Source organism: Eurosta solidaginis, chromosome 4 (genome assembly GCF_040869045.1).
Source record: "Eurosta solidaginis isolate ZX-2024a chromosome 4, ASM4086904v1, whole genome shotgun sequence".
NCBI lineage: Eukaryota > Metazoa > Arthropoda > Insecta > Diptera > Tephritidae > Eurosta > Eurosta solidaginis.
In genome coordinates, this window is record NC_090322.1 from 28122406 (window position 1) to 28145528 (window position 23123).

The 23123-nt window shown below is 36.6% G+C and overlaps 1 protein-coding gene across 23 annotated transcripts in view; it reads left to right on the forward strand.

The window, feature by feature from the left end:
• The window catches only part of rsh (radish), a 798688-nt gene that overhangs the window by 283701 nt on the left and 491864 nt on the right, over nt 1–23123 (forward strand). For all 23 annotated transcript variants that reach the window (XM_067780984.1, XM_067780983.1, XM_067780985.1 and 20 more), the window contains one exon: nt 18618–18707. Coding sequence is in view for 1 of the 23 variants with exons in the window: in XM_067781003.1 (XP_067637104.1) it covers nt 18706–18707 (2 nt within the window). In the remaining 22 variants the exon portion in view is untranslated. The remainder of the gene's footprint in view (nt 1–18617; nt 18708–23123) is intronic.

A 23123-nucleotide genomic window follows, 5' to 3' on the forward strand; every position in this document is an offset into this window, starting at 1 on the left:
TTAACAAAATAAAAAGGAATAATTTATGACTAAAATATCTATTTGTGTTCAATTTGTGATGTTATATAAACTTTTTTGAAATATGTGAGGTTAATACTATGTTCAAACAGAAAAATAAATTGAGGAAATTTCGATTTGAATTGAGTGCTGTTCATACAACTCGATTTAGCTTACACAATAGTAATTTGATAGCTGGTTGGCTCATCTCTACAGCAAGAACATACCTTTGTTCAGACTGTCAAAATGTGCGTGTTGGTATTAGGCGAATGAAATGGAATGAAAACATAAAACTTTGAAATTTTTGTGTGTTGTAAGAAAATGTGTTCAATGTTTTGGTTTCATTTTGAGTTTGCTATCTTCTTTTGATAATCCCTACTCCAGTGAAATGAAAGACATAAAATCAGCTGATGAGATGAGCCAACCATATAGTTCAGCCATGCGCAACTGACGTTGAAATCTACTCAATAAAAACACTATACAAGGTTGCATTTGGAGTTTGAAACAATTTATTACGCAATTTTTTTTAAATTGGCAATTTGTTATTACAATTTATTATTTGATAAATTGCGTAATAAATTACCCAAATAGTATAAATTGCCAATTTGGTGTGTGTTTGAACCTAGTATAACGAAATATTTCTTAAAAAATTAAAAAGCTATGCAGTTCGTCATAATGTATATCTAAACAAATTTTAGAATTTCAAATTCTCAAAAAGTGATATGTTAAAGCACGTATTTATTTCTAAGCTTCAGTTTACTGGCGACTCTTGTCTTACCGAATACTTATACTCAGAACTGAACAGATGATGATCCTTATTGTTTGCGCCTAATTGGCATCTCTATATGTAATCATATCAAACGTCAATTAGTGGTATTGGCAGCACTGACTGTCAGCTGTCAATGGCTACTTCCGATTATTCTTAAAAAGTAATTAAACAAAGAAAAACAAGTGGAAGTGTTTTTTATAATCGGCCATAATCCTCACGTAAGTAAACCTTACAACCCGCAACCCGCATTTTAACGCTAACATTTTGGTCCATCGACCCGGATTGCGAAATATTTCCGCAAAATACAGTCCACATCGCTTTAGTTTTATAAATTTTATAAAAACCCGCAAATAAAAAATGTCTTCTTTGAAAGTTCGCGATTCTGATTTAAATGCATTAAAGCGGCATTTGCAATCGAGCAAAGCCGATTCGCTTGCAGTCGATGTAGAGGCTGCAACCACATATTTGCAATTGCTAGAGGAGCAGTGGGAACGTTTCTGCAAAGCACAAGAAGAAGTGGAGGTTTCGTGTGGCGACGAAAACACAGCAGTAGAAGAGCAGGCACGAGTTCAAGGTGAGGAGTGGTATTTGATCGCTAAATCAAACTTCCAGCGCATTCTTGCGCCACAAAAAAAACTCAAAAGTGAGTTTGTAGCGAACGCATGTGTGTTTTTTTGCTCTCCTTTTAGAGGCAAATTTTTATTAAACTATGGTACCATACTCCACGTCACACAGGGCAGACGTGCTAAGAAACTTTTGTAACCCTGATGACGATTGCCGCAGAGCAGTCGAAATATATTGGTTGAGAGAAAAGAAAAAATCATCAACGGTGTTTTATTTTACAACACAGACCTCGAGCCAGCTAAATAAGATAGTTAATTGAAGAATAAGGTCGCCAAAAAATACAATTTAAATAATTTATGTGATTTTTTTAAATCATTGTCTGTGAGTGTGGGCGAGATATGTTTGTCTAATGTAAATGCAAATAACAACAAAAAAACTATTGTTACTCGCTCGATGGTTAAAGGCAGTGAAAATTCTGCTAGTGTCTCAACGGGAAATGCTAATTTCTCACCTCAGCCAGCTACTGCTACTGTTGATGGTGATACTGCTGTGGTTGGTGCTAATTTGAAAACATCAAAATCCAGTGTTGGTGCAAAAAAACCAAACAATGTTGATCGACCAAAGCATATTAACGTGGATAGTGACATTTCTGTTGGTACAAATACGCAAAGCTTGCCTTCGCTGTCTGCAGCTGGCAGTGCAATCGATTCTGCTGTTAATACCGCTGTCGGCGTCTCTGCTCTAAACAATAATATGCAAACATTTGCTACTGTGGCCGGCTCTCTTAGTAATGCGCATTCGCTTTTAGACCCTGCTTCGTCACAACAAGTGAAACTGACGTCGAAGCCGACTACCTCTGCTGCTGCCTCAGTTATGCCTGTCTCTCCTGATCCATCTGCTCAACTGAATACGGTGGAGAATGCTAACGTAGTGAATTCGGCTACATCTTCTGTTTCAAAAGTACCCAATAGGAAATCTGTGCATAGTTCACAAATAACCTTAAGTAAGCCACTTGTGATTGTATCTAGTGAAAATCAGGAATTACTTGTTGCCCCCAGATTGGCGTGGCTGCACCTATCATCATTCTCTCCAAATGTGACCAGTGCAGAAATTGTAACGTATATTTCAAAGCACGCTGAAATTGACAAAAAAATTGTCGTGTGTTATGCACTTGTCAAAAAAGATACCAGCTTAAAAGAACTAATTAAAGTTAACATTAAACTTGGCGTACCGCACTGCAACTATAATAAGATAGTTAATGCTAGTATCTGGCCTACAAATGTCCAAATTCGGCCGTTCCGGTCTTTTCGCAAGGAGGGGACACCTCGCCAAGTGCCGTAGTTAGTGATGTGACGCATATTATTCCTCCTAAGGACCTTAAAATTGATTATCAAAATATATCAGGCCTCAGCACCAAGTCTTACGATCTTCATACTATGAGTTCCCACATGGATTACGACATCTTTGTTCTTGTAGAGTCGTGGTTAAATGACAATTTCCTGGATAGTGAGTTTTTTGATGAGAAATTATACTGCGTTTTTCGTAAAGATCGTGACTTTTCTAAAACTGGTCTCTCAAGAGGAGGGGGCGTCTTAATTGCTGTTCAGCGAAAATATCGTTCAACATTGATGCCACTACCCAATGACGATACTCTCTTGGATCAGCTATGCATTACAGTACATGGATCTTCCAAACTATTAATTTGTGCTTCTTATATACCGCCAACTAGTGGGGATTTGCTTTACAAATATCATGTTGATAATATTGTAGCCTTAGCATCTGATCACGAAAACGTTTGCGTAATCGGAGATTTCAACATTAGCAAATTAGAATGGTCTAATATAAAGGGTGGCCTTGGGCTCTACCCAAAATCTATTAATACCTTTGCTGAAACATACTTGATTGATAATTTTTCAAAATGTGACCTTAGTCAAGTCAACAGTTTTTATAATACTTTTCATAGAATTTTGGACCTTATCTTTTTAAGCGATATAAATTTTTCTATCCAAAAGTGCCTCGACCCTTTGTCTACTCCTGGTTTGCATCATGTACCGCTTGCTCTTCATTTGTAATTTTATGAATTTAATACTTATTGTGAGGACTCTTTTTCAAAATTTTGCTTTAAAAATTACGATGTCGATGTTGTCAATACGGCAATTGATTCTATTGACTGGGATATGCTATTTACTGGGGTTGAAGTCTCAGGTTGTTTTGATATATTTAAGAATAAATTAAGCACACTGACAACATCCCGAGAGCCAAAAAAAGGGCTTATAAAATTCCTTGGTTTACTAAGGAGTTGAAAAAACTTAAGAATTTAAGGAACAAGTTTTATAAAAAATTTAAAAAATCAAACTTGCCTTTTCATAAAGAAAAGTATTTGCAGTACTTAAAAGAGTTTAAGTCATTGAGCAAGGATTTGAAGAAGAAATATGTGCGTAACTTTGAGGCAGATATAAAATTGAATCCCAAGGCTTTCTGGTGTTATGTCAAGTCTATAAAATCCTGTTCAAGTATTCCCTCCGTTGTGTTCTTCACTGATAAGCAAGCAGACTCTTCATCTGATGCTGCGAATCTTTTCGCTGATTTTTTTAGTTCAAATTTTGACCCAGACTCGGCCGTGAGTAATAACTGGCTTCCTCCTGCTGATTCTATGTTAAATTTTGGTGGTCTCGAGCTCACTTTAGACGATGTTGAAAGGGGGATTCAACAAGTAAAATTGTCATCACAGACTGATGTTGATGGATTGTCGTCTCTCCTTTTCAAAAACAGTTCTGCTATCGCCTACCCTCTATGGCTGCTTTTTAATAAATCCCTCGCGCAAGGGGAGTTCATTGATGCATGGAAAATTACGTTTATCACTCCCATTTTCAAAACTGGCAATAAAAACAATATTGTTAATTACAGACCGATCTCTAAATTATCTACTGTCTCAAAAATTTTCGAATGTATTGTAAAAGAAAAAATTATTTTCTCAATAAGTCGTCTAATCTCTGTAGATCAGCATGGTTTCATGTCGATGTCGTATTTATTTGGCGGCCGTATTATGCTTGTCATATTTATCGTCTGGAAAAATTCAAAAAGTATTTATTAAGTACGCTCTACGTCCCCTTCATTTTGATCCTCCTTTTCCTTCCTATGAATCCAGATGTTTGCTTATCAATATTAAGACTTTGAACTGCAGGAGAACTTTTCTCTCTTTAATATTTGTTTTTAATTTAATCCGTGGGGCTGTTGATTGTCCGTGCCTGTTAGAACGCATTTTCCTTGCTATTCCACATATATGCCTAAGAAATAATGCGTATTTTTTTGTGGGATTGGCAAGAACTAATTATGCTGCAAATGCTCCTCTTTCAAGAGCTCTTAAAGAGTTTAACTCGCTCTCAAATTCGTCAATTTTGGACTTTTCCTACTCTGAAAATACTTTTAAATTGTTACTTAACCAAATACTAATATATATGTCATTAGTCTGTAAGAAATGTAACAATTTCAAGATGAGTAAATAAATAAATAAATAAATAAATAAATCCTACAGTAACTCCGACTGCACCTGCACGCATGCCGCTACCGAAGCTGCAGTTACCATCCTTTAGTGGCGATCCAACAAAATGGATCACTTTTCATGACGCATTCTGTTCACTAGTGAATTCCAATGCAAGTTTGCCGGACGGGCAGAAGTTGCAATACTTGCGCAATTGTTTAAATGGTGAAGCATTGGAATTAGTTAGTAGTTTTGCTGTAAGCGACAGCAACTACAGTGAAGCTTGGGATATGCTGACAGCACGCTATAAAGTTATGCGTATCATAGTGGACAGCCATATAAAAGCATTATCATCGATCGAAAAGGCATCGAAAGACTCCGCAAAAGCAATTAAACACGTTTTAAATTTAACATTGCATCACGTTGTTCCGCTACGTGCCCTCAAACGCCCGGCTGAATTTTGGGACGACTGGCTTGTCCATTTGACTGTTTCGAAATTAGCCACGAAACGCGAAAACAGTGGGAATTATCGCTTGTAGCCGACGATGTGCCATCGTTTACATCGCTTCGAGATTTTTTGTAAACGCGAGCCCGCTCTTTGGAGATGGTGCTCGCTGCCGCAAACACACGTACAACTGCAAAGAACGTTTTGCATAGAACATGCAACCAATTTGTACCAAAAAATCTTCCATCATCAAAAACCGCTAAAACCACATCGTGTACATACTGCAAAGGTGAGCATCGAATCTACACTTGCGAAAAATTCAACCAACTCGACGCGAGAGCAAAGCTATCCATAATCAAATCAGATGGTGCATGTCTAAACTGCCTTAATAAAGGACATGTTTTCGCTAACTGCCGCAGCTCGTCATCGTGCCGCATATGCCAACGCCGCCACCACACGCTTCTTCATGCTGGTCTCAATACAAACGAAGCAGCTCCTGCTATGCAAAATGCAGTCCAAAACAACGTAATGTTGCACTACGCCGATGCTGAACGCGTAGTATTACTAGCTACTGCTGACATTTTATTGCAAGATAACTCCGGCCGCTGGCAGCCAGCCAGGGCATTGTTCACCAACGGCTCACATGCTTCGTTCATCACGGAGCCCTGCGTTCAACGACTTCGTTTACCACGAAATACGTCATCAGCTTGCGTCACGGGTATTGGATCCGTACAAGGAGGTCGCAAAAAGGGTGAGGTCAAGTTATCCATAGCGCCAAAGTCACTAAACTCCAAATTTCACGTGAGTACGCTTATTTTATCTAAAATTACTAACGACCTACCAAAAACGCCTTGTCCGAATCACGGTGGCCGCATGTCAGTGGCTTACTGCTTGCTGACCCTAACTATTTCAAACCTGGTCCGATAGATATCTTGATTGGCATGGTCGAAATGGACAAGTTTTTACTCGACGGCCTAAAAAAGGGTGAAAATGGCACTCCGATGGCACAGAACACCGTGTTTGGGTGGGTGCTGTTTGGGAACGCGACTCTCTCACAAATAAAACCCCGGGTAATCTCAACGCATTATTGTAATACGCAACTAACTAACCTCCTCGCTAAGTTTTGGGAGCTGGAAGAGCTACCACCTAGAAAGTTTTACACGCCCGAAGAATTATATTGTGAGAAGTTATTCGACGATACAACACAGCGCGCAACTGACGGCCGATTTATTGTACGTTTACCGCTAAAACCCGAGGTGTTGATTGGTGAGTCGCGTAACGCAGCCGTTCGGGCATTGTCGCGAATGGAAAGCAGGTTCGCCACCAACAAAGACCTTCACGAAGAGTACTGCAAATTTATGAAAGAGCTTCTTGACTTGGGTCCAACAACGTAAACTGCATACTATATGCCACATCCCGCCATGCTAAAAGAAACAAGTTCCACTACTAATCTTAGGGTCGTATTCAACGCGTCAATGAAGACGTCGTCAGGGCTCTCATTAAACCACGCGCTAATGGTTTGTCCTCAGCTCCAACAAGATCTCTTCTTGATTTTAGTCCGCTTCCGCACCCATTTCTATGGTATAATTGCGGACATCGAGAAAATGTATCGACAGGTCTATGTCGATAAACGGGACGTCGATTATCAACGCATTGTATGGCGTGAGCATTCATCGGAGCCAATACGCGACTATCGTCTATTAAGGGTTACCTATGGGGTAGCATCCGCTTCTCATCTCGCTGTCAAATCGTTGCATCGCACGGCACAACAAGCTGCCGCGTTATATCAAAATATCGCAAATATCGTTACGTCAGATTTTTACATAGATGACTTGCTCTCCGGCTCCGACTCTTTCCAAGAACTGACAGCGCTTCAACGTAACATCTCACACGTCTTATCTCAGTGTGGATTCAAGCTCCGGAAGTGGGCAACAAATTGTAAGCCATTGAGACAACAGATGCCGCATGCGTCTACACAGGTGTCCCATCTATGGGCTGATGGAAGCGATATCCGAACTTTAGGATGTATTTGGTACACGGATACCGACTCTCTTGCGATAGCCTTCAACATAGAACCACTCCAGTGCGAATTAACAAAACGCATTTTTCTCTCCGATACCAGCAAGATGTTCGACCCTCTCGGCCTCATATCTCCATGCACCATTCGCTCACAAATTTGGTTGCAAAGAATTTGGCGTTGTAATGTTGATTGGGATGAGTTAGTTCTGCCTGAGATAGCTACAGACTGGTTAACGCATAGAAAAGAGCTGGCCATGCTTTCATCGCTGAAGCTAAATTGCTGGCTTGGTACTAGTCCAAACGCCGACACAGAGTTCCATGTTTTCACTGACGCATCAGAGGCTGCCTATGCAGCCGCTATCTACTGCCGCACTCAGTCATCGGACGACGAGATAAACGTCGTGCTCATTGCTGCGAAAACTAAAGTAGCTCCGCTAAAAACCACTTCGTTACCTCGTCTGGAACTCTGCGCAGCTCATCTAGGCGCTAAACTCGTCCGCCTAATTCAACAAAGTTTTGGTCACAAACTTGAAAAGCTGTACGCGTGGTCGGACTCAACGATAACGTTGGCATGGCTGCAATCAAATCCAAATCGTTGGGCAACGTTCATTGCAAATCGTGTAGCCGATGTACAAGAAGTCTTGCCGTCATCGCATTGGAGACCCGTCATCTCAGAGCATAACCCTGCGGATTGCGCTTCTCGGGGTCCTGCACAGCTCCTCGATCACCGCTTATGGTGGCAGGGGCCACACTGGTTATCCGAAACCGATCGTTTTTGGACGCAATACATAACGAAACATACTACGAATTTGGAACTGAAATCAATCAAAGCTAGTTCTCAAGTAACGCAAACGCACGAGGATTTACTAACGAAATTTCACTCTTACAACAAACTCAAACGAGTGACCGCACATATACTTCGCTTCATAAATAACGCATATTCTTAAAAAGTAATTAAACAAAGAAAAACAAGTGGAAGTGTTTTTTATAATCGGCTATAATCCTCACGTAAGTAAACCTTACAACCTGCAACCCGCATTTTAACGCTATCACTTATCTTATTTAAGGTCCATCTTTTGCAGCAGTTTTTAAGAAAGCGCAAGGTACTAAGAATTTTGTGATAAGGCTAGAATAGGTTATTAGCTGAACCAGCCAAAACGTGTGTTGCTCTTCCAACTGACCACAAAAGCTTGAAAGGGCTCATTCTACCTACAACACTACTTTGTTTTTTTTTTTTTCAAAGAAGAAAGCCTCGAATGCCTCAAAGTCAGTGTGAGACACAGGGATAAGCTCAAACGTTACACTAAAGCTTGTAAGGGAGCAAAGGCTATGACGTGGCAATCCTTCTGCTCCTCAAAAGAGAACACTCGAGCGTACTCGACACTGAGAGAAATTCTGTCTTAAAAACACAACAACGACCACTTCGCAAGAAGAGAGGGCGGGGTACGGATGAGCTTGGCGGCTGATTCCCTGAACAACCTCATGAATATACACTTCACTGAAGGCATACAATAAAAGAACTACTCTGGATGAGCTCTATGCCTTGAGAGGGATTACACGATATGATAGCAGACAGGGAAAATATGCGATCCGCAATCAGCAGTTTCTCCTCATTAGATTATAGCATTGGACGAGGTACAACTTGAACTCAATAGCAATTAAGTAATGAATTATGTGACATATGCAGACGACATAGTAATCGCAACTTCGAGGCCTTTTCCCTCAACGTTTAATAAATCCTGGGCGCGCATCTGGGCTGCAGTGAGCGGCCTCAGTATCAAACCGAGCAAGGCAGAACTAATAACCTTCAGAAGCATAACCAAAATACCTCAACTTCGAATTCACTCACTAAATGCACTCACAAAGACACTGTGCTCTTCCACCCAACTAGAGTCAAGAACCTTGCCGTCGAAATAGACAACAAGCTTAGCTTAGATATTACTCGTGCAAGAGAGTAGTTAGCAAGAACTGTGGCCCAAGGCCAAAGCATATGATGTAGCTCCACACAGCGGTGATAAAACCCATCCGTACGAAACTTTAGTTCAGTGGCGAGTACTGGACAAGAAACACAAAGTTAAGAAACGAAACACGATACAGCGGGCAACGTGCTCAAGAGTAACAGAAGCACTTAAGTAGAGTCCAACAAAGGCGCTAAATGTTATCCTTAAACAGCTGTCATTTGACATCCACATACGCCTAACAGCAATAAGCTGGAACGAAAAGCTGCATGGCCACAGCGGTTTCCAAAGAATGCTCCCCAGCATGAATGCGACAACAGATTACCTATCATCCACACTGAACTTTGACAGGAATTTCAAAGTGAATTTCAAGAAGACATGGCCTTAGACAACAAGAGAAGAACTGAGTATCTACTGAGTATGTTTAAGGAATAGATATTCAAGATCATATTCACTATAACGACAGGTGCAGGAGCGGTAGCGTGGACATTTGTGAGGAGAACTACCCATTTCCTCTGCGAGTGCCCAGCACTAGCGATACTCTAGCTAGTTTTGTATTCCCCGAAATAAACGCGGTATCAAAATGCTCCATAATGGACACCGGAAATTTTATTAATCTAACCAAATGGCTTGAGTAAACACACAGGATATATTATGTAATTAGTGCCAGGAGAATATGCAAAGAATGGCGATTAGAGCGCTACTTGGGCACGGTCCTAAGGTCGTAAATATTTGAAATATAGGAAACTTCTATTCCTTGCAATCGCTTTCCATGAAATTTATTTTGCCACCGCTCAGTTGCATTAAAATCTCTTAAAAAGCTTCAAAGAAACGCTTTTACTATCAACATAACTCTCAAGTCTCGCTTCAGCTGTCGTAAGCGTGCATTAACTACACGCCCGCAAAACCAGTTACCTGAATAAATAATGAATCGCGAATTTATTGAAATAAAATGAGACAAACAAATTGAAGTGACTTATTTATACAGGGGAAAGTTTTCATTGCAGATGCGTTGCTAGTGATTCAAAGATTTATATAAATTTACAAATTTACTGAAAATGTAAAAGGAAGAGGACTATATATGGATAGATAAAGGAAGAGATATAAAGAAAGGAAACGACAGGGCTTGAAAGCACACAAAAAAAAAACAAAAAACAAAAAAAAATTTAACAAAAAAAGATAAAATTACAAAGTTTATAATGCTTTATCACTGTTTTTGTTTGTGTGCGCCTGCAAGTATGCTACGATAAAGTAACCATTGCAAATTTGTTTACTTTACGGCGAGCGATTGCTGTGGTGATTACGAAACATGACAGGATAAAGCAACGATTGAAAAGTAATTAATGGTATTAAAGGCAAGTAAAAAACAAAGCTACAGAGACAAGCAAAACAGAAGACATAGATAGAGAAAGAAAAAGTCAATGTAAAAAAAATAAGGCAGAAAAAAGGTTTTTACAAAGAATTGTTGCATGATAATGACAATCGTAAATGAATAGAGTCCTTCGTACATAGCAGCAGGATAATGTCAGCAATGAAGCTAATAGGATAAGCATCGTAATTAATTGTTACTATAAAGTGTTCTTATGTTTACATAAAATTAACAAACAAAAAAAAAATGAATAAAGGAAATCTGTATAATAATCTTTACAGATGTAGTATAATGGTTTTGCTAATGTGGAGCGTAATACAAGGAAATTTTCAAAAATGCGAAGAGCTTTTGGCTCCGAAAAAAATTTTGGCATATTAAACTCAAACAAGCTTTTTTTTAGCTTTAATAACTTTATCTTAAATTTTATTTTATTTTATTTATTTATTTTTTTTTTTTTTTTTTTTTTTTGGTAATTTCAAAGATTTTTGGGTTTTGTTAATAGCCGTATAAATGTATTTTAATTTTTGGTTAATTATTGAGCTCAAGGCCGCAAGAATAAATAAAACACCATATATTTTGCGGTAGTACAATTTATATAATTGGCCGGTATTTCGGTTTCAATCCGAAACCATCATCAGGAACAAATGATTGGCCGATCAAGTAAATTCATTTGTTCCTGATGATGGGTTCGGATTGAAACCGAAATACCGGCCAATTATATAAATTGTACTACCGCAAAATATATGGTGTTTAATTTATTCTTGCAACCTTGAGCTCGGTAATTTCAAAGTGTTTCTTTTTTATAAAATACAAAATGGCAAAAAACCCCCTTATCTGAACGATCGGGATATATATTATATATAGCTCGAATCGAAATGATTTTTTCATGAAATCTTCTATGATATATTAGAACTATATATATAAAAAGAAGTGTACATTTTGATTGTCACTCCATAACTCGAGAACGGATAGAAAGATTGCCATGAAATTTTTAGGAAAGATACAGGAAGGAGAGATGATGGTTAGTTGATTTTGAAACCCCAAATCGGTTTAGCCATTCTTGAGTTATGATTTTTTTTTAGAAAAAATTCAATACATATATAAAATTCTTCTGTCACGGTGTTAGAGGTTTAACTCCTCCGAAACGGCCGACCCGATTCTCATGAAATTTTGTGAACATATTGCGTAGGTCTGAGAATCGGCCAATGTCTACCTTCTTTTTCGCTACGTGCCTAGGGTCTTGTGATCGAAACGTGGACCCTGGTACCCCTAGAATGTGTTTATGCAATATGGATATCAAATGAAAGCTGTTGATGAGTGCTATAGTACAGGATAATTTTCATAACCCTGGGTGAATAGGGTCTCGATATAAAGGCCAAAACGTGGACCCGGGTACCCCTAGAATGTGTTTATACCATATGGATATCAAATGAAAGCTGTCGATGAGTGCTGTAGTACCGGATAATTTTCACACAACTGGGAGGCTAGGGTCTCGAGATATAGCCCAAAACGTGGACCGGTTACCCCTAGAATGTGTTTATACATTATGGATATCAAATGAAAGCTGCTGATGAGTGCTATAGTATAGGATAATTTTCATACAACTGGGAGGCTAGGATCTCGAGATATAGCCCAAAACGTGGATCGGGGTACCCCTAGAATGTGTTTATACAATATGGATATCAAATGAAAGCTGTTGATATATGATTTAGTACAGAGTGCGTTTTACACTGCTGGGTGACTACGGTCTCGAGATATAGGCCAAAACAAAGCAAAGCTGATAAATATACATGCGAAGCCGAAATAAAGACAAGAACTAATAATACCCACATACCTATTTACATACGTCCTATTCGATTTGCCTGAAATTTCGTATATAAATTTGCCTAAATTAGTATTTACGATGCTTTGTTCCGGGAAGTATACCAGAGACGTACTGGGACTGGGATTAGGACTAGGACTGGGACTGGGACTGAGACTGAGACTCGGAGTGGGACCGGGACTGAGACTCGGAATGGGACTGGAACAAAATACATACCACCCTCTGGGACTGGCAATAAGAGATGAAAAAAAGGAGAAAAACTTTTTTTTTTTTCTCGGACGTTGTGGCAGCGCACTGCCCTCAAGTGGCCCGATGAAACCAGGCTAATCCTGTTTTTTTTTTTTGTTCATACATACTTTTTTTTTGTTTGTATCCTAATTCTTATTTTATAATTTTTTTGTTACCGAGTCTTTGAGAGGCAGTGGCTTCTTAACCGCCGAGATCTAAAACCGCTCAGTTACAGAGAAACTCATCAGCTGATAAATATAGATTTACAAAATACTATAGACTAAAAGTATAAATATAATTTTTTAATTATTAAGAGAAGATAGAACCGTCTTTTTTATGGCAAAGAGAGAAGAGAAAAGAGAGAAGGAGACTGAGAAAGAGATAGACTGAGACGAAGATGGAGATGAAGTGAAAAAGACGGAGGGAGGAGTGAATAAAAAGATTAGGAAAAAGTGTAGAGGGGTAGGGCAGAGTTAGACGGAAAAAGCTTATTAAAGTGTAAGCAGATATGCCAAATTTAGGGCAGAACAACGTCTGCCGGATCTGCTAGTAGTAGAATAAATATAACCAAGTTTAACGTTTTTATATTGGAAATTAAGGGAGAAATTGCCAAAAACCTTTCTATCTGAACGATCGGTTGAATGGGATATATACTATATATAGCTCCGATAAAAGTGATTTTGCAGAAAATCTTCTATGATATATTAAAATATATATCACAGAGTTTCACGTTTATACTTTCTAAATTAAGGGAGAAATGGCCAAAAATCTTTCTATCTGAACGATCGGTTGTATGGGATATAACTATATATAGTTCCGATCAAAGTGATTTTTTCAGGATATCTTCTATGATATATTAGAATATATATCACGTTTATACTTTCTAAATTGCGGGAGGAATGACCAAAATCGTCTTATCTGAACGATCGGTTGTATGGGAGATATATGTTATAGTGGTCCGGTCCTACCGGATCCGACAAATGTCAAATATAATACAAAAATACATCCTTGTGGAAAATTTCACTGATATATCTTAAAATTTGAGGGACCAGTTTGCGTTCAAACAGACAGACGGACGGACATGGCTATATCAACTCAGTTCGTCGCCCTGATCAATTCGGTATACTTAATGGTGAGTCCATCTTTTATATTTTTCAACGTTACAAACATCGGACCAAAGTTAATATACCATTTCATGTTCATGAAAGGTATAAAAAAAATAGGTAGGTACTTTGTGTGAGGATACAAATTTTCACGTTTTTTGTGGTCTGCATGCAAAAACTATGACCATGAATCACTTTTTGATGAAATTTAATGCTTCTAGCCGTAAAAAAGGGGGCAGACATAACAGTTTATAAAGGTTATACACTATATATACCACCGATCTCTATGATTTTTTCAGACAACAATATATGCTATATACGTAAGCATACGAAAATTTTCTTATATAAACAATCGGTTTTGGGGTTATATGCTATATATACGACCGATCTCATCCGATATACGAAAGCATATGGTGAAGTTTGAAGCTTCAATCTGATAAATTGAGGATGATATAACAAAAATCCTCTTTTTCTGAAAAATCGGTTGTATGGAGGATATATGCTATGGTGGTCCGATTATTCTTCAAACTTCTATTTTTGTTCGTTTTGTTGTTGAAATTTTTTTCAAATTTCAAAAATTTTTTTCACATAAAGTTTTCTATTTTCAAAACTTATTTTTTAGATGAGCTTTAATTTTTTTTTTTCTTAGAATACAATTTTTTTTTTTTTGGAATTGGAAAGATTTTTTTCACATTTTAAATAAACAAAAATTTAAATGGCCGATTAAAAAAAAAAATTTTAAATGAGCCTTTAAATTTTTTTAAAGTGTTTTGCGTTGTGTGTATAAATTTGTTCCGGCATTCAAGCTCAAAATATGTATTACAGCAACAAATTCTTTCTATTAACAATGACCAATGCATTTTTTTTTTATCCTTTCCAGTAAGTTGAATTTTCTATTTTTATAATCAAGGATTTTGGTCTGTGTTATTCTTGATTTGTACACTTTTTTTATTGTTCTATTTTTTCCATTTTTTTTTTTTAATTTTCTATATTTTTTTTGTTTGGTTTTTTTTTTGGTCAAAGGCTTTCTTCTCATTTCGGATAAAAAACCAAAGATAGGTTTTTTGTTTTCTTTTAAAAATATCAATATATACGAATATCTGTTTTTATGAGTTTTTTTTATACTCAGTTGAGCAGAGCTCACAGAGTATATTAACTTTGATTGGATAACAGTTGGTTGTACAGGTATAAAGGAATCGAGATAGATATAGACTTCCATATATCAAAATCATCAGTATCGAAAAAAAATTCGATTGAGCCACGTCCGTCCGTCCGTCTGTCCGTTAACACGATAACTTGAGTAAATTTTGAGGTATCTTGATGAAATTTGGTATGTACGTTCCTGGACACTCATCTCAGATCGCTATTTAAAATGAATGATATCGGACATTAACCACGCCCACTTTTTCGATATCGAAAATTTCGAAAAATCGAAAAAGTGCGATAATTCATTACCAAATACGGATTAAGCGATGAAACTTGGTAGGTGAGTTGAACTTATGACGCAGAATAGAAAACTAGTAAAATTTTGGACAACGGGCGTGGCACCGCCCACTTTTAAAAAAGGTAATTGAGAAGTTTTGCAAGCTGTAATTTGGCAGTCGTTGAAGATATCATGATGAAATTTGGCAGGAACGTTACCCTTATTACTATATGTCTGCTTAATAAAAATTTGCAAAATCGGAGAACGACCACGCCCACTTTTTAAAAAAAAATTTTTTTTAATTAAAATTTTAAAAGAAAAGTTAATATCTTTACAGTATATAGTAAATTATGTCAACATTCAACTCCAGTAATGATATGTTGCAACAAAATACAAAAATAAAAGAAAATTTCAAAATGGGCGTGGTTCCGCCATTTTTCATTTAATTTGTCTAACATACTTTTAATGCCATAAGTCGAACAAAAATTTACCAATCCTTGTGAAATTTGGTAGAGGCTTAGATTCTATGACGATAACTGTTTTCTGTGAAAAAGGGCGAAATCGGTTGAAGCCACGCCCATTTTTTATACACAGTCGACCGTCTGTCCTTCCGCTCGGCCGTTAACACGATAATTTGAGCAAAAATCGATATATCTTTACTAAACTCAGTTCACGTACTTATCTGAACTCACTTTGTATTGGTGTAAAAAATAGCCGAAATCCGACTATGACCACGCCCTCTTTTTCGATATCGAAAAATACGAAAAATGAAAAAAATGCATAATTATATATCAAATACGAAAAAAGGGAAGAAACATGGTAATTGTATTGGTCTATAGAGGCAAAATATAACTTTAGAAAAAAACTTGGTAAAATGGGTAGGACACCTACCATATTAAGGAGAAGAAAATAAAAAAGTTTTGCAGGGCGAAATCAAAAGCCCTTGAAATCTTGGAAGGAATGCGGTTCGTGGTGTTACATATATAAATAAATTAGCGGTACCCGACAGATGATGTTCTGGATCACCCTGGTCCACATTTTGGTCGATATCTCGAAAACGCTTCACATATACAACTAAGGGCCACTTCCTTTTAAAACCCTCATTAATACCTTTAATTTGATACCCATATCGTACAAACACATTCTAGAGTCACCCCTGGTCCACGTTTATGGCGATATCTCGAAAAGGCGTCCACATATAGAACTAAGGCCCACTCCTTTTTAAAATACTCGTCAATACCTTTCATTTGATACTCATATCGTACAAACAAATTCTAGAGTCACCCCTGGTCCACCTTTATGGCGATATCCCGAAAAGGCGTCCACCCATACAACTAAAGCCCACTCCCTTTTAAAACACTTATTAACACCTTTCGTTTGATACCCATATCGTACAAACACATTCTAGAGTCACCCCTGGTCCACGTTTATGGCGATATCTCGAAAAGGCGTCCACCTATAGAACTAAGGCCCACGCCCTTTTAAAATACTCATTAACACCTTTCAATTGATACACATATCGTACAAAAAAATTCTAGAGTCACCCTGGTCCACGTTTATGGCGATATCCCGAAAAGGCGTCCACCCATACAACTAAAGCCCACTCCCTTTTAAAACACTTATTAACACCTTTCGTTTGATACCCATATTGTACAAACGCATTCTAGAGTCAACCCTGGTCCACTTTTATTACGATATTCCGAAAAGGCGTCCACCTATAGAACTAAGGCCACTCCCTTTTAAAATACTCATTAACACCTTTCATTTGATACCCATATAGTACAAACAAATTCTAGAGTCACCCCTGGTCCACCTTTATGGCGATATCTCGAAAAGGCGTCCACATATAGAACTAAGGCCCACGCTCTCTTAAAATACTCATTAACACCTTTCATTTGATACTCATATCGTACAAACAAATTCTAGAGTCACCCCTGGTCCATCTTTATGGCGATATCTCGGAAAGGCGTCCATCTATAGAACTTAGGCCCACGCCCTTTTAAAATACTCATTTCATTTGATACCCATATCGTACAAAATAAATTCTAGAGTCACCCCTGGTCCACATTTATGGCGATATCTCGAAAAGGCGTCCACCGATAGACCTAAGGCCCACTCCCTCTTAAAATGCTCAGTAACACATTTCATTTAATACCCATATCGTACAAACAAATTCTAGAGTCAGGCCTGGTCCACCTTTATGGCGATATCCCTAAATGGCGTCCATCTATAGAACTATGGCCCACTTACTCTTAAAATACTCTTTAATAACTTCCATTTGATACACATGTCATACAAACACAAACACAGCTTTTTTTCATTTCGCATAAACCATTGAATTTATGTTTTTTCTTTTCACTAAATATTTTCGATCAATACAAAATCAGTTTTTTTATTGTTTTATTTAATCGAAAGTTTTTGTTTTAATTTTCTTCTTTTTTTAGTTGGACACATTTTTTTCTTACTTCGTATAAACAATTAAATTTGTGTTTTTTGGTTTTTTTAGGAATATTTATTATATAAATTTATGTTAGTGATATTTGAAAAAAATTACAAATTTTACAACAGCTATGGTTAATATAAATTTAGTTATTTTTTTTTGTTGTGCAACTTGTTTTGATTTGTGTCAATTTTTTATTGTTTTATTTTATTTAAAATTAATTTTTTAATTAAAATTTTTTTTTTTTGTTTTAGCTGGAATTTTTTCGCATTTCGCATAAGCAATTAAATTTATGTTTTTTGTTTTTGTTTTGGTTTTTCGATTCATATGAATTTGTTCAAACTCTTTTTGCCATACATTTTTTGTTTGTTTTTAGTGTAAACGTGTTTGTTTCATTTCAGATAGCTAATTATTTTTTTGATATATATTAATTTATATTTTATTACTTTTTGGACACTTTTTTTTTTTATTTATTTTTTTTATTAACTTGTTACTTTTGTTTTTTCAATTTTATTTCTGATTGATGAAATTTATGATTAAATTTTTATTTTTGTTAATATTTGTTTCCAATTAATTTTTTTTTTGTGATATCAATGTTTTTTTCTCATTTCAAAAAAATAATGACATTAATTGATGTACAATTAATTGTTGTTGTTTTTCAACACTCTCCGAAGGTTAAAGTTAGGTTTAACAGATGTGGGAAACCCTTTGGTAATAATAATTCCGGTACGCTCCGGTACTACAAAAAACGATTTTTTACCCGGAAAATATTTTAATGTGTGAATTTAAGAGACCATTGTTATATCATAAAGCTACATATTTAGCAAGTAACTTTGATTTTCCGCAAGTGGCATCCCTTCTAACATTTTGTTTATTTTAAAGTCGTATAAACAGTTTCAAGTAACGCTATTATAGCATTTCTTTTGAATAATTTGTTTAATATTTCATATCTTTTGTTATATATAACACCTAATTTTAATTTCGCTTTATATATTTCAGACGCAGCAACCAAGTGCATAAATATTTGTTTAACAAAGCAGGAATAATGTGCATAACCTGAAAATAATCCAGGAACATTTAAACACACATGTAAGTCAATTCACAAATTTTTGTAAAATGCTGCTATTTTACTTATTTTTTTGTATAAATTTATGCAGGTATGAATTTTCTTAGCAATTTGCAGCAAATTTTGGTAGAAAATTTGTTTTTTTTTATGTATATTGATAAGTAAGTTAAATATAATGTCTTAGTAAGTGTTAGGTAGTACGATTGAAAATGGACCATTTTTGAAATTGGTTGGGCAGTCGGCAACAGTACTTATACTAAGATCATATTACGTTTTATTTAACCGTTGTTTAAGTTAGTTGGCAACACATTTTTTTAAGCAGTTGGCAACCACAAATTTAATATATGTCAAATCTGTTTTGGAAAGTCCTGTTTGATCACTGCATTATTATTTTGATTTGTGTTTCAAGCATCCACTTTTAATATTTTTTGTAAGGTGGCAACTTACTTAGATACTTTTGGAAATTCATTTTGGAAAGATGGCAGCCCTCAAATCAAATGTGGTACAGAAAAATTAAGTTTAAATTCGCTGTGGCGTTCAGTAATCGATTTTGTGCTGCCGGCAGATGAGTTCAAAGCCGTCGTTTGGCACAGATCCCAGATGATTTACAGCACCGCTTATTGCTTGATAAACGCTGCAATGCTCAGGAAGCGAAACAAGGGGTGGCAGCTGCAGAATAGTATTGTGTCTCTGGAGATAAGAGCGCCGCTAATAAAGAGCTCTGAACTCCACTGGCCACCAAACTAGACACAATAGAATAGAATTGAGCGTAGAACGGCTGTATAGATCCTATGTATAAGTTTTGGATACAAACTCTACTACTCGCTCTTTTACAGGAGAAAAAAGGAGTTGTTGCTTTCTTAACCCGATCCGCTTTATTGTCACTCCATAATAGTTTCCTATCAAGAATGAGTCCAAGATACTTGACTTTATCGCTCAAAAACAAGCTTTCGTCTTCAAATTTTAGTGGTATACGATTCAACGTTTTGTACATCTTTTTGAAGAGGATCAGATTTTTTCCAAGTTGACCCCAAGTCCCGAGCCTCTTGTGCTGGTACATTTTGTTAATAAACCCATTCGGTTGCAGAAAGCTGGAGGGAAATTTCTCGCAAAGTAACACAAATATCGCCCACATACGCAATTATCTTATGGCCCTCCACTGCCACGAGTTGCAGTCGTCGTTTAGCTGTCAATATCCAAAGTAGCGCAGAGAGAATACGTTTTTGTGGGGCTGCCCCATTCACCAGCCTATGTAGCGTATTCCCACTTAGCTCTGTGTAAACTCTTCTGCGGAAAAAATGTAACTCTCGTATAAAATATACAGCAGATACCGTTCAAACACATTTCGTTGGGGATCTCCGCTGTTAAATTTCAAACGTAGCTAACTAAATTGTTTTTAATTTTGTTAAATATAGACATCCGGCAACGCCAATTTTCAGTTTTTGCCATTGCGTTTTTTCGCAAGCAAAGGCTCACCAAATAATAAACTCTAGTCGTTCATGAGTCGTATTATCACCAACGTTCCGTCCTAATACGTAATTTTGTCCGGAAAATTACGCTGATTGCAGCTGTGGCTATTAACTGTACAAAGATGTTTTATTAACTTATTATAACCACTGACTTTTTCTTTCATCTAATAGTAGAGTAATATCATTTTATTTTTTCTCCTTTTCCTTGCTTTTCCTTCCCTTAATCTCCACTAGCAACGTCGCATTTTGTTTTCTATTATTTTTTATCGTATCACTGCTATTATAGATAATCATTGCCTTCCGTCAGCTGCTGCTTAAGTTGATGAGGCTTAGAGTGTTGTTTAATAATTCTTAATGCGATTTTCATAAACACCGTCAGCTTGTATTGCTATTGTATTGAGAGGACGCACAAAAGTATGCACCAAAAAAAATTGGCGCTGAGAAGCAGCAATCTTGTCAAAAAATATTTTACTGGTCGGACTTATACTATGTTCAAACAGAAAAGTAAATTGAAGCAATTTCGATTTAAATTGAGTGGTGTTCATACAACTCAATTTAGCTTACACAATCGTACTTTGATAGCTGTAGTGGAATTCACTAACTTTTTTAACGACATTTACCATCGCTTTATTTGCGAATCGATAACTATAACGTTTTCGTTATTCAGTAACTATTTTGTATCGATATTCGTTTATCGACGATCAGCTGTATTGTTAAATAAACAGCAAGTAAATTGGCTGTGTTAAAAATCACGAAATTAACATTTCTGGAAATTTTAATTAAAAAAGGATATCGGAACTTTTCAAAGACGAAAAGTTGCTTTATTTATAAAGGAAATGGGGTTTAAGTACTCGGCGTACATTTCATCACAAGATGAAGAATCACTAAGTCCATCGCCAATGGACAGACGCCTTCTTAGAGAAGTAGAGAACCCATTCCACTTGAATGCAACGGAGTTTCGAAAGCTGTACCGAATAACGCCAGACTTGGCTCATGATATTATTTCTCAACTTGATGGTCAATTAAAGGGTACAAGAATAACTGCGATATCAACAGAGAATAAAAAGAAATTAATCCCGCATTTACTTACGTTTTATTACAATATGTAAAAACTGGCACAATAATGACTTTTAAAAGCAGTTGTTATACGGAATTTATTTTGTTTTGGCATCCTTTTCGTGCTTTTCGCATTTTTTAGGTTTCTTTAAGCTGTGCTGCCACCTTTCTACTATTAAAACGAAATTTAAATGCCATTTATTTCGAGTCGTTAAAACTAAGTTAGTGAATAGTACAATCGATAAGGCGAGCGACAAAATCGTTAATTAAAATATCGACAAATCGCATCGTTATAAGTTAGTGAATTCCACTACTGGTTGGCTCATCTCTACAGCAACAGTATACCTTTGTTCACACTGTCAAAGTATAAACTTTATATAAATACTTTAAAATTTTTTTGTGTTGTAAGAAAATGTGTTCAATGTTTTGGTTTCATTTTGAGCTTGCCATCTTCTTTTGACAATTCCTAATCCAGTGAAATGAAAAAAATATAATCAGCTGATGAAATGAGCCAACCATACGGTTGAGCCATGCGTAAAACTGACGTTTAAATCTACTCAAAAAACACACTTTACAAGGTTGCATTTGCAGTTTGAAAGAATTTATTACGCAATTTTATTTAAATTGGCAATTTATTATTACAATTTATTATATGATAAATTGCGTAATAAGTTGCCCAAATGGTATAAATTGCCAATTTGGTGTATGTTTGTACATAGTATTAATAAGTATAAATAAGATTAAAGTAGAATAATTAAAAGAAATAATGCTAGCAGATGATAACTCTTTTAAAATTTCTCAGATTGTAGCCCCTTCTGGCGGTAATATTTTTTTAGCCGTCTACCTTGCATCTTAAAACCAATAGCTTTTTTCAGTCTACTTTCTACTTAAGGCTGATCTCAATGAAACCTTTAACTACGATTACACATATAACTATTTTGCTCCAATATCTTCACTGAAAACCAGCGCCATCTACTGGCTTCAATCAACCTCAAAATATGTCGACCCTTTTTTCAAATGGGACCGCGGCGTTGAAAAAAAGCTAAAATGATATTAAAGCGTTGAAGTAAACTATTGTGCACTTTAGATTTGGCGTTATTTAATCATTTAGCTCCAAAGATATTCTGGTTATTATGTACCTTATATTGCTAATTCTAGATCATAGCGGATCGAAGACGTTCTCGGAGTGTTTTTATCGCTTATAGACTTTGCTAATTTTAGCAAATAGATTCGTCGAGAAATGTTCGTCTCGCAAAAACCGCTGTGCACATAGAGTCTTTCACCGAGACAAATAGGAAAACTAGATGGGACGGTATGGATAGAAGTCATTCTCTATCCTATACTTATGTAAATACTCCTTGACACCGCCGTTCCCACTCAATATCTTTGTGAGATGGTAGTTCATGAACAGGAAGGCCCAACGCGCTTCCTTCGATTATTTGCTCCGTTCTTGCCACCTATCTAATGTTCGTGAACCTGCACTTCTATTGACATCTTCAAATGATGGCCCGATTCCAATATCATACAGATCAACCATTGCACTCTACAGCAGATCTCCTAGGATTTTCCAGGCCCGTTTTTCCTACAGCATTATTACATAATCCTTGGAGCAAATCCAGTTCCAGTTCCACTGCTACAACGACAATATTATCTGCATCCATGACTTTAGCCCTAGAAGAGATAACTTAACAGCACCGAAGATGATGATTGTAATTTCTTGGTTCCTCATCCGTATCAAAGAAGAGTACCCTGTTGCTAAAACAGCTACCAGGTATTCCGAGCCTCCGCTGTGAATTTCCGTTGATATCATTTGGAACACTTGACACACGAGCTGGCAAGGTGTAATCGGAAATCTCACCAGTTATGTAAATTACCATGTACTTGGTCTAGTTGAACTACTTCCACTAACCAAAT